Here is a 13,061-nt window from a genome sequence, read left to right as displayed (position 1 = left end):
CCACAAAAACACTGGTAAATTAAGAACAGAAATCAATTAATGTATTTATAATAATTAGTAATAACATAAATAATAAATAATACTTGTATGGTTAAAGAATTAAAATGTATTGTTACAATAACGTAAGTTTAAAACAGAGTGATTAGAGTTTAAGTTTTGTAGATCCTTACAGTGTTTGAGGGAGTGGTAAAATTTTATTTACTTCAGAGATTTTAAGTTATTTACACGTTAAAATTTCTACATTAAGTGGCACCTGGGTGGCTCAGCTGGTTAAGCATCTGACTTTGGCTCAGGTCATCTCACCATTCATGAATTCAAACCCCCATATTGGCTCTCTGCTGTCAGCACAGAGCCTGCTTTGGATCCTCTGTCCCCTTCTTCCCCTGCTCCTCCCCTGCTCACACTCTTTCTCAAAAATAATAAATTTAAAAAAACATTAGGGGTGCCTGGGGGGCTCAGTCGGTTAAGCGTCCAACTTCGGCTCAGGTCATAATCTTGCAGTTTGTGGGTTCGAGCCCCGGGTTGGGTTCTGTGCTGACAGTGCGGAGCCTGGAGCCTGCTTCAGATTCTGTGTCTCCCTCTCTGACCCTCCCCTACTCGTGCTCTCTTTCTCTCTCTCAAAAACAAATAAACATTAAATTTTTTTTAAAAAAACATTAAAAAGTTTATACATTAAATGTGATAAATAGAAATCCCAGACCTTGGGGCACCTGGGTGGCTCAGTCAGTTAAAGTATCCAACTCTTGATTTTAGCTCAGGTCACCATCTCACAGTTTCATGGGATCTAGGCCCACGTCGGGCTCTGCACTGATCCTGCGGAGCTTGCTTGGGATTCTCTCTCTTTCTCTCTCTTTGCCCCTCCCCTGCTCACACTCTGTCTCTCTCAAAAGAAATAAACTTTAAAAAATTATAAAAAAGAAAAAAGAAATTCCAGACCTTGACAGTTTTGGGAGACAAGGATGGGATGCTGACACACGTATGGCTTTCTACAAGAAAAAGGACAAGAACGCCAGGAGCCAGCTTAGGGGATATGAAAAAAACCCCAGTAACACACTCTTGCCCAAGGCAAAGGGGGAGAGTAAGGATCTTCATCTGTTCTCTTAAGGAAGCAGACCAACTAGAGGAAGGTATATACTATAAGTTACAACAGTATTTGAATTATTGTACTAATATCTCTCTTCTCCATAATAAATCTACTAAGTTCAAGTTCTCTTTATATTTCTTTTGTTAGACCAAATCCCTCACAAGGTATACAAATTACTATGTTAAAAATTATTTCTTTTTCTCTGTATATTTGGGGTAAATTTGATATATAGTTGACTTCCTTTGTTAATGTTTGCATTCCATTTTAGCTTATTTTCCCTCATCTTTAGTGAAGGATGTTGTAAAACACAGACATGGTTTAAAAGTTACAACCTTATAAATATGTACATTCAAATCTCTTACCTGTAGGTAACCAGCTTCAATTACTTCTGGCTTCTCATCCTTGTAGTTCTTTTTTCAAAATATGCAACTACACACATGTATGTATAAAAACACATTGTGTGTATGTGTGTGTAATTTTCCCTTTTTTATACAAAAGGTAGTATATACATAGACTTTTTTTTTTAATTTTTTAAATGTTTATTTATTTTTGAGAGAGAGATAGAGCATGAGCTGGGGGGGGGGGGGGGGGGGCAGAAAGAAAGGGAGACACAGAATCCGAAGCAGGCTCTAGGCTCTGAGCTGTCAGCACAGAGCACAATGTGGGGCTTGAACTCACAAACCGTGAGATCACCACCTGAGCTAAAGTCAGATGCTTAATCCACTGAGCCACCCAGCCTCTCACCATAGACTTTTCTTTTTTTTTTTTTTTTTTTTTTGAGAGAGAGAGAGCTTGTGCATGCTAGTGGGGGAGGGGCAGGGAAAGGGAGGGAGAGGAAGAGAATACTAAGCAGGCTCTGCACTCTCAGCAGGGAGCCCAAAGCAGGGCTCAGGGCTGGAACTCACAAACCTAAGATCACGATCTGACCCGAAATCAAGAATCAGATGCTTAACCAACTGACCCACCCAAGTGCAGGGGCACAGACTATTAAAGTGATTTTTTTAGTCTAAGTATTAACATGAAAATGTCTTAACTGTTGCTTTAAAAGCTCCATCCCTTTGCCTTTGGTCTAGCTGGACTGATTCCCAGTAGGATAAAGGACATTTTTCTCCTCACACTGAATCTAAACTTGTGAATGGCTAAAACTTGCTAATGTAGAATTAATCTACACCACAGTTTACCAAACTTCTCTGGTATCTCAAAATCAGAGTCAATGTGATGAAATTTTTATTAACAATTTTTAAAAAGAAAAACAATAACTTAAAAAAAAAAAACTATACAAGTTACTCTAAAGTTCATTTAGAAAAATAAACATCCAAGAATAACCAGGAAAATTCTGAAAAAAGAAAAAAATTCAAATGAGACAGAAACCACCCTTCCCAAATATTTAAACATTTTATAAAACTAGAGTAATTAAAATAGTTTGGTAATAGTGCATGAACAGACACACTAATGTAATAAAACAGAAAATCCAGAAACAGATCCTTATACATACAAGAATTCAATATATGATAGATGTGGAGTTTCTAACAGAAAAAAAGATTAGTCAGTCAATGGTACTAATACAACTGTGCAGCCAGCCATCCGAACCAAAATGAAGTGGACTTTCTAACCCATTTCCTATGTCAAAATAGTAAGCAAAATAGTACTTCACCTCGGGTGGATGAAGAATCTGAGTAAAAACGAAAGCAATATAAATAAAAATACTAGAAGAATACTTACCAATTCAAAAGAAAATCCTAGTTTAAGATGGCCTTATAGGTTGTCACAAAACCACAAAGCCTTAAAAGATTAACTCTGACTTAGCAAAAACATGTTTTTTCATGATAAATAGTATAATCAAAATCAAGACACAGTGGAAAAAAATCCAAAAATATTTGTACCACATATGATAAATTTTTTTTTCAAATAGCACTCTCAGAGATCAATAAAACCTAATTGTGGGGGCACCTGGCTGGCTTAGTCAGAAGAGCCTGCAATTCTCAATCTCATGGTGGTGAGTTTGAGCCCCGTGTTGGGTGTAGAGATTACTAAAAAAAATAATAAAAACTACAAACAAACAAACCTAACTGTGTAAGCCAGAAAAAGAAAAGACACACAGGTGGCTTTAAATCAGAATTTCTCATCTGCACTGCTAACATTTTGGACAAGGTTAAGTCTTTGTTGTAAAGGGCTATCCATCCTGTGCATTGCAGGATATTTACCAGCATTCCAGGACTCTAAAGATCCAACAGCGTGCACCCCCACGCATACACAATTAGGAAAACCAAAATGTTCCCAGATATTGCCAAATGTCCTATGAGGGTCAAATTGGTAAAAAGATCCTCATCCTCGCTCGTGATGCAAAATTTAACTGTAACGAAGTGCCATTTTCTTTTTCAATTAGGTTTTTATGATGAAACATTTTGTTGTTTGCCAACATGTTGGATTAGAAAATCTCATTCATCCTTTTTACCTCTTTGGAGTGCTAAGGGTATCAGCCATCACAGTATATCAGCCATATACTTTTTCATTCAGGAACTTCACTTCCAGGAATTTATTATATAGACACACTCAAATATGTGCAAACAGTGGATACAAGGATAATCATTGCAGCAAATATGCAGTAACAAAAATCTAGAAATGATCTGGTATTCAATGACAGGGGACTGGGTAAATAAATTATGGTACATCAATAGGATACCATGTAACTACCAAAAGAAAAAATCCACATATACATACCTAAAATGTGTGTCCCAATACATATTATGTAAAAATGGCAAGGCCCAGAAGGGAGTTTGCTACTATTTTTAAAAGTTGTGTGTGTGTGTGTGTGTGTGTGTGTGTGTGTGTGTGTGTTTAAGGTGGTGTGCAAATGTTTATAAATGCATAGACTATCTCTGGAAACAAACCAGAGTAACTGGGGGACTGAAGGTTAAGGATGAGAAAACACACTTTTTACCTTAACCATTAGAGCTGTTTAAGTCTTTTTGTCATGTGCCTGTATCTTTCAAGCAAATTACAAAACAGACATGTCACTCAGCTCAAGACACCTACACTTAACAAAAACAGACAACAGAATGGTGGTTGCCAGGGTCTGGAGAGAAAGAAGGAGTTGTTTAATGGGTATAGAGTTTGTTTTGCAAGTTGAAAAAGTTCTGGAGACTGGCTGCAGATAATGTGAGTCTACCTAACACTACTGCACACTTAAAATTGTGGCTGCGTGGCTCAGTCCATTAAGCCTCCGACTTCAGCTCGGGTCATGATCTCACAGTTTGTGAGTCCAAACCCCACCTTGGGGTTTGTGCAAACAGCTCAGAACCTGGAGCCTGTTTCATGTTCGGTGCCTCCCTCTCTCTCTGCCCCTCCCCCAGTTGCGTTTTCTCTCTCTCTCTCTCAAAAATAACCATTTTTAAAAAACGGTTAAGATGGTAAATACTGTTATGTGTATTTTACCACAATGTTTAAAAAACTTAAGTGAACCGTCCCCCCAAAAAGATACCCATACTTTAAGATTAGTTTAATTTGTTACTCATTTGAAAATCACTTTTTAAACACCCCATTATTATTTCATTATTCCAGAATTGAGCGTTCAGGAAAAGTGAAGACTCACTGGCGGTGCAGCGTTCCAGTGACCTTTCACCTAGAACTTGAAAGACTTCACAAGCCACGGAGAAATCCACGGAAGGGCCCGCCCCGCGAGTGGTGGGGTAACCCACTCTGGATCCTTTACGTGTGACAGAGATTTGCACGTGGCTGCCACCCCGAAGTACATAACTCCGGGTTACTTTCACGCTCGTCACCGCAGATTCCATGAACACCGCGTCCAGCGCAGACCAGCACTCCAACGAGCGCCCTCCCACCCCGGGGACCCCAGCCATCCACACCAGCCTAGCCGCGCACCACGCCCCTTACCCGGTCTCCTCCCGCGGCGCCCCCATCCCCTTACCCGGTGTTGGGTAACATGACTTTCCTAGGGCAAAAGTGGTGGCGACAGCAATGGCAGCAGCGGCAGAGAGCGGCGTGCGAGGGGCGGGCCTTCCCTCCTCATTTACGCCAGTCCTCCGAAACCCCACCCCGAGGCCTGCGGGGAACGGGCGCTTCAAGTACTCGCAGATCTCTGAGTGCGCCTGCGCACGCCGTAGGCCTCCTAGCTCTCGGAGCTAGTTTCCTCCTTCCCCGGCCTGGCCCCTGGAAGCTAACTCTCTGCGCAAGCGTCGGGAAAGGCAACTCCACCCACCTCACTCGCGGGGCTCTGCGGTGACAATCGGCCTCCCGTCGGCGTCAGCCGCTACGCACGCTTTTTCCGGCTCTGTGAAGGCCTCCTAGGCGCAGCGCTTCGTTCCTGCGCCGGTGGGGTGGCCGTTTTGAGTCGTGCACTAGGGACATTGAAGGCTAGGGTGCGGCTTCTCCTCTGCAGACACTGAGCTGCGAGTACTTGGCTCTCCCTCTTCTCTCCCTCTATGACCCGAACCTGGGAGCCTGTCCAGCTGCATGCGCTCCGTCGAATTTCCCCTAGTAGGAACCAGTTTTCCTCGGCAGGTACTTTTCTGCCAGAAGCCGGCCAGCGTCTCATTTGGACTCTCCCATGGAATCTGGACTAAAGCCTGCCGACCTCACCCAGCTCTACATAGCCCTGTGATGAGCAGCAGCTTCTGGGTCAGAACTCTGCAGGAGTCTCGCGGAAGAATACATAGTTAGCTCTGGTCTCGTAGAAGGAACATCCAAACTCAGTGCTGGAAGAAGGTGAATTCTGGGATCTTGTATTGCCTTTTTCTACATATAAAGTTTTAATTTAAATTCCAGTTAACATACAGTGTATGTAATATTAGCTTCAAGTGTACAGTATGGTGATTCAACACTTCCATACAACTCCCAGTGCTCATCACAGCAAGTGCACTGCAGTATTGCTTTTGATAGTGTCTTTGGACATTAGTCAGCTACCCTAATGAACTAAAGACCAGCATATTTTTAGGGAGACATGAAGAAATTTTATTTTGAAATGGTACAACAGGGCGATGGGGTTGTTATCTGAGGACTAGTTAAACTAGCTTGGAGATGGGGTATGTACTCTACCATTTACTGCAAACCCTAAACGGCTCCATTCATGTATATCTCTTGGCTGCCTCCTGTAGGTATTTGAATTGGCGATCTATGATATTGTCCTTAGAGACAATAGAAGAATTTCTTTATTCAATAAATATCAGCATCTAGTGCATGCTGGTCACTGTCGAGATGCAGCAGGACAAAAAAGACAAGGTCAGCCTACGTGGGAGGAATGAGGAGTGGCCAATGTGTTGTTTAGAATGTTGTAAATATTAGGTGTTTCAAAAAGAGTTGATAGGGACTGTTAGATGAAAAGCTTACTCTCCATTCAAGGAAGTGAAAAGACAACCTGCAGAATGGGAGAAAATATTTGCAATTCATATATCCAATAAAGTCTGGTAACCAGAATATATAAAGAACTCTTACAACTCAGCAACAAAACATGAAAAACACAACTAAAAAGTGAACAAAGGATCTGAATAGACATTTCTTCCAAAAAAATATGCAAGTGGTCAGCAAGCATATGAAAAGATGTCCAACAACAATCGTTACTAGGGAAATGCAAATCCAAATTACAATGAGACTCCATTTTACATACACTAGGCTAGCTATAATAGAAAATATGGAAAATAACAAATGTTAGCCAGGATGTGGAGAAAATGGAACTCTCTGGGCTCCTGGGTGGCTCAGTTGGTTAAGCGTCTGACTTAAGCTCAGGTCATGATCTCACGGTTTGGGAGTTTGAGCCCTGCATCAGCTGTGCACTGATAGGGTGTAGCCCGCTTGGAATTCTCTCTCTCTCCCCCACCCCCTCAAAATAAACAAATAAAAATAAATAAAGTGGAACTCTCATACATGGTTGGTGAGAATGTGAAAAGGCACAAACCACTTTGGGAAACTTTTGCAGCTCCTTAAGTTACCACCTACTGGATATCCATATGCAAAAGAGCAGTTACACTTTTTGGGTACCTGGGTGGCTCAGTGGGTTAAGCATCAGACTCTTGGTTTCAGCTCAGGTTATGATCTCACAGTTCCTGGTTTCAGCTCAGGTTGTGATCTTCCTGAGTTCAAGCCCCACATTGGGGTCTGTTCAAACAGTGCAGAGCCTGCTTGGGATTCTTTCTGTCTCCCTCTCTCTGCCCCTCCCTTGCTTGTGCTCTCTCACTCTCTCAAAAAAAAAAAAAAAAAAAAAAAAAAAAGAGCAATTCCACTTTGAGATTTATACCCAAAGAGAAAGAACCACCAGATGGCACTGTTTTTTTAAAATTCAGAATTCTGTAAAGCAAAATGTTAATTTATTAACAATATTATGGTATAATATAATCTGACTTGCATTAAGGCAAAAATAGCATGAAGAGCTCCAGGGCTCCCATAAAGGGGAAATAGGATGTATAAATTTTAAATTCCTTAAAGAAAATACTTTGTATAATTAAAAAACAGGATGTGATATTCTAGGGGCTCCTGGGTGGCTCAGTTGGTTAAGCATCCGACTTCGGCTCAGATCACAGTCTCACAGTTCATGAGTTTGAGCCCTGCGTTGGGCTCTGTGCTGACAGCTCAGAGCCTGGAGCCTGCTAAGGATTCTGTGTCTCCCTCTCTCTGCTGCTCCCCCACTCATGCTCTGTCTCTCTCTGTCTCAAACATAAAAAAAAAAATTTTTAATACAAAATAAATAGGATGTGATATCCTAATTCATCTTATATTATTATTTAAGTTAATTACTAATTAATTACTTTTACCAACATTAAGAAGTAATTTTCAAACACATGGGAAGTTGAAAATGTATACTTAAATTGAAATACTAAAAGACATGACACTGAGAACAACTTTAATCTTAAGTTATTGAATAAGGACTCTTCTAACCCTATGTTGCATAAGAATATATATTTTTAAGTGTGTAATGCAGTAACATTCATGTTTGTTGGCCACATCCACATAAAGAAAGATATTTTCATCCAGATCCAGTAAACACAATTTTCTATTTTATTGAATCTATTATATTCTATCATATTAAGTAGATCATAACTTACTTAATTATGTTGATGACTCCAATGGATCATAACCTACTGTTTGGAAAACAGTTTCAGTGTGTTATAATTTACCATTGTGATTTTTCAACTTGCCTTTTAAGATATTTAGCCTTCTCCAGTCAAATATAAAATTACTAATTACTGGTCAGAGGCCAAGAACACAATGCAGATGCTTTCAATGGCTTTGGAAGAGTCAGGGCTCTTGAAACTTTCCATTTCCTTCACCCACAGGACAGCTCACCCTGGTCCAGGTTAAACAGGGGAAGTCCCTGGGATGGGATTTTGAGGGTATGGCAGCTCCTCTGACAATGTACCAAATCTTCCCCCATTGGACCGGTAGCGGTAACTTCTGTTGCTCAAAGAATTATTACTAGTCACTATTTTATTAGTAACTGTTGGATATTAACCTCAATGCTGTATTTTAATGTCTTTATCTTTCTGATGACTACACCAATCTAGAGAATGTGAAAATTTCCCTCTAATACCATCCTTCAGAGATAATCATTAACAGTTTGGCATGTTTCCTTTAAGACTTTGAAATTTTTATATAGGTTTTGATCATTTGTAAATCATAGGGGAGATTGTTTTGGAACCTGTTTTTGTTTTACTTAATATATCATAGGCATCTTTACAAGCTTACAACTAACGGTTTACCTTGACTTTTTAAAAAGAGGTACATAGTTTTCTTTTATATAAATATACTGAAATTAATTTTACCATTCTCATTTGTGATGGACATTTTGTCTCAACATCATCCCTGTTATAAACAGTCTTGCAATAAAAGCTTCTGTGTATGCATCATTGTGTACTGTTCATTTTTCCTTAGAATACAAAAATCAAGACTGTTTGCTCAATGGATATACATAACACTATTTAGCAAGGCTGTGCTAATATAGTCAACTCTTGAACAACACTGGTTTGAACTGTGGGAGTGAGCTTCTACATGAATTTTTTTTCAATAAACACAGTACAGTACTATAATCATTTTCTCTTCTTTATGATTTTCTTAATAACATTTTATTTTCTCTGGCTTTATTGTAAAAATACAGTATATAATACATATAATGTATAAAATGCATGTTAATAGACTGTTGATGTTATTGGTAAGGCTTCTGGTCAACAGGAGGCTATTAGTTACTTTTTGAGGGAGTCAAAAGTTATATACGGATTTTTGACCGTGTGGTCATCAGCGCCTTTAACCCCTGCATTGTTCAAGGGTCAACCATAACTTAGACCAGTATTTCTCAACCTTGCTGCTATTGACCTTTTGGGTTGGATAATCCTTTGTTCTAGGAGTCTGCCACGTGTATTCATATGTTTAGCAGCGTTCCTGGCCTGTACCCCTTAGATGCTAGAGCCCCCACCTCCATGTATGTATGTTTAGATATATAACGTAAAATTTACCATGTTAACCATTTTTTTAAATTTTTTAAAGTGTATTTATTTTGAGAGAGAGAGAGAGAGAGCATGCGCAAGCACAAGGGGTTACGGGCAGACAGAGAAGGAGAGAGAATTCCGAAGCCCGACTCAAGCCTCCAACTCACAAACCGTGAGATCATGACCTGAGCCAAGATCAAGAGTCAGACTCTCAACCAACTGAGCCACTCAGGGGCCCTCGTGTTAACCATTTTTTAAAATAATTTTAATAGTTTACTTATTTTTTAGAGAGAGAGCAGGGGAGGGGCAGAGAGAGAGACAGAGAGAGACAATCCCAAGCAGGCTCCAAACTGCCAGCACAGAGCCCAACGTGGGGTTCAAACTCAAAAACCATGAGATCAGGACCTGAGCTGAAATCAAGTCAGATGCTCAACTGACTCAGCCACCCAGGCACCCCTCATGTCAACCATTTTTAAATGCACAGTAGCCTTAAGTACATTCACATTGTTGTACAACCAACACCACCATCCTAGCCCTTCCAGTCTTGACACTCCAAAATTGCTGAATATCCCCTGGTGAGCAAAGTTAACCCTGATTGTTTATATCATCACGGAGGTAAATGAGAAGTCAAAAATGTCAATGTAGTAGAAAAATGAGAGGCTGAAGAGCTGTAAGAGATATTTAAGAAGACTAAAAAGACATTACAACTAAACACAACACATCATCTTAGACTGGATTCTATATAGAAAAAATTTTTTGCTATAGCACAATCAACAAATTAGAATATTCTACCCACTACAGGTTAAAGTATTAGGTCAATGATGAATTTCCTGAATTTGATAACTGTACTGGGGTTAGGAGAACATATGTCTGTGTTCTTAGCATGAAATATTAAGGAATAAAAGGAAATTAAGATCCACCTATTCATGTGCGTGTGCACACACATGCGGTGTGTAGAGAGAGGGTATGCTAAAACAAATGTAGAAAAATGTTAAAAATTGGTGATTTGGAGTAAAGATATATGAGAGTTCCTTTTTATTACAACTTTTCTCTAAGCTGGAAATGAATTCACACTAGAAAGCTCTGGGGGTGCCTGGGTGGCTCAGTTGGTTAAGCGTCTTACTTTGGCTCAGGTCGTGATCTCATGGTTTGTAAGTTCAAGCCCTGCATCGGGCTCTCTGCTGTCAGCACAGAGCCCACTTCAGAACCTCTGTCTCCCTCTCTCTCTGCCCCTCCCTGCCCCCTTTCTCTTTCAAAAAAATAAACATTAAAAAAATTACGAGGAAAACTAGAAAGGTTTTCTTTAAGTGAAAGCAAATGCTTACAGCTGACACTATTCTTTGCTTGCCCATGCTTTTTCAACTCCTAGTCCTTGCTAATTTTGTTCATCCATGCTTTAGAAAATGTAACCATAGGGGTGCCTGGGTGGCTCAGTCGGTTAAGCGGTTAAGCGGCTGACTTCGGCTCAGGTCATGGTCTCACAGTTTATGAGCTTGAGCCCCGCGTCGGGCTCTGGGCTGACAGCTCAGAGCCTGGAGCCTGCTTTGAATTCTGTGTCTCCCTCTCTCTCTCTCCCTCTCCCCCATTCACACTCTGTCTCTTTCTCTCTCAAAAATAACTAAACATAAAAAAAATTTTTTTAAATAGAAAAGGTAAACATAACTACAGTTTAGAATAAAATCCTGATTAGGGGCACCTGGAAGGCACAGTCAGTTGAATGTCTGACTCTTGATCTCAGCTCAGGTCATGTTTTCACAGTTCATGAGTTCAAGCCCCACATCGGGCTCTGCACTGATGGCACTGAGGCTGCTTGGGATTCTGTCCTTCCTCTCTGCCTCTCTCTCTCTCAAACTAAAATAAATTTTAAAAAATTAAAAAAAAAATTTTTTTAAATCCTGATTAGTCTAGGTCAGTGGTTCTCAAACTTTAATGTGCACCAGAATCACTTAAAGAGCTTTGTAAAATGCAGGTTAGTGAGCCTGACCCAAAGTTTCTGATTAAGTCTAGACAGTGGAGTTGAAGAATTTGTAGTTCCATTAAGTTTCCAGGTAATGCTAATGCTGTTGGTTGGGGCACCAGAAGACGTAGGTTTGTAGTTCTTAACTATGTTTGCAAATTGAAATCACTTGGGGGTCTTTAAAAAATTCTGATGTCTGGGTCTTACTGCCAGAGATTCTAATTAAGTTGACATGGAGTACACAGGTGGTATTTTTTTTAAATGTTTGTTTGTTTGCCTATTTATTTATTTTAGAGAGAGAAAGAGTATGAGGGGAGGTGCACAGAATCTGAAGCAGGATCCAGGCTCTGAGCTGTCAGCACAGAGCCTGATGCAGAGCTCGAACCCACAAGCCAAGCCGTGAGATCATGACCTGAGCCAAAGTCGGACGTTCAACCCACTGAGCCACCCAGGCACCCCTCACACAGGTGGTATTCTTTAAAGCCCCTTGAGTGCTTCTGATATGCGGCCAAGATTGAGAGTCACTGACCTTAGTCAATGTAATCCCATGGCCCTCGCCGATGCCTTGTTTAGAAGTGGGCATGTTATCTGGTTCTGGCAAATGTGAGGTCTGCTGGGAAAGTTTTTCTTATTTTAAGAAAGACAACAGAATTGGTTGCCTCTTCTACATGTTATTTCTGGATGTGATGCTTGGAACAGCAGCATCTATGTTACAATCATGGAGGGGGGGACTAGCCTTCCCCTTTCCTGTGGCTCCTTCAAAGGTGAACTTTCCCCTACAACATTCATGAAAGAAAGGTTAGGGTTGGGGGGGCAGTCGTCTCAGTACCCTCCTGAGTTTCCCACATAGCCTTCTGATATCCTCACTGCTCCAAGGTACACTGTGGGTTTTCCTCACTTTGCAGCTGCCATCTTGTAGAATTCCAAGAAACAATTTCCTCAATAGACAAGTGCTAGTTTACTTGAGTGCAAGTAGTGGACTAGGTATGTGGGTGTATGGATCATGCCTTATTTCACTTTTTTGCTTGTTGGTTTATTTACTACACCATCCGCACACAACTAAGCCAAAGGGTTGAGGTTTACATGAGGGAATATTATTATATTAATATGTTAATATAATGATATCATATTAATATATTATAATTATATATAAGGCAATTAACTTTAGCTTTATGTGATAATTGCTAATGCAAAGACTGATATTTGTCTACCTATTATGCATTCTCCACTTCTTTTTACCAACAGTATCTATTTTTTTTTAATTTTTCTTTAATGTTTTTTATTTATTTTTGAGACAGAGAGAGACAGAGCATGAGCAGGGAAGGGGCAGAGAGAGAGGGAGACACAGAATCGGAAGGAGGCTCCAGGCTCTGAGCCATCAGCACAGAGCCCGATGCGGGGCTCGAACTCACAGACCGTGAGATCATGACCTGAGCCGAAGTCAGACGCTCAACCGACTGAGCCACCCAGGCGCCCCAGTATCTATTTTTTTTAATGTTTTTTATTTATTTTTGGGAGAGATAGTGCAAGGGGGGAGAGGCAGAGAGAGAGGGAGACAGAGGATCCCAAGAGGGCTCCACACTGAGAG

At 40.5% G+C, this 13,061-nt stretch overlaps 1 protein-coding gene across 1 annotated transcript in view; it reads right to left on the bottom strand.

Moving 5' to 3' along the window:
• Positions 1 to 5,317, bottom strand: part of HSDL2 (hydroxysteroid dehydrogenase like 2) — a 69,034-nt gene extending 63,717 nt beyond the window's left edge. Inside the window, exon 1 of the mRNA XM_045468874.1 lies at positions 5,013 to 5,317. Within this exon, the coding sequence (XP_045324830.1) occupies positions 5,013 to 5,029 (17 nt within the window). The 5' untranslated portion in view covers positions 5,030 to 5,317. The remainder of the gene's footprint in view (positions 1 to 5,012) is intronic.
• Positions 5,318 to 13,061: the final 7,744 nt, after the last annotated feature.

Source organism: Leopardus geoffroyi, chromosome D4, assembly GCF_018350155.1.
Source record: "Leopardus geoffroyi isolate Oge1 chromosome D4, O.geoffroyi_Oge1_pat1.0, whole genome shotgun sequence".
Lineage (NCBI taxonomy): Eukaryota > Metazoa > Chordata > Mammalia > Carnivora > Felidae > Leopardus > Leopardus geoffroyi.
The sequence above is the reverse complement of the archived record's forward strand: the minus strand, read 5'-3'. Positions and strand labels throughout refer to the sequence as shown.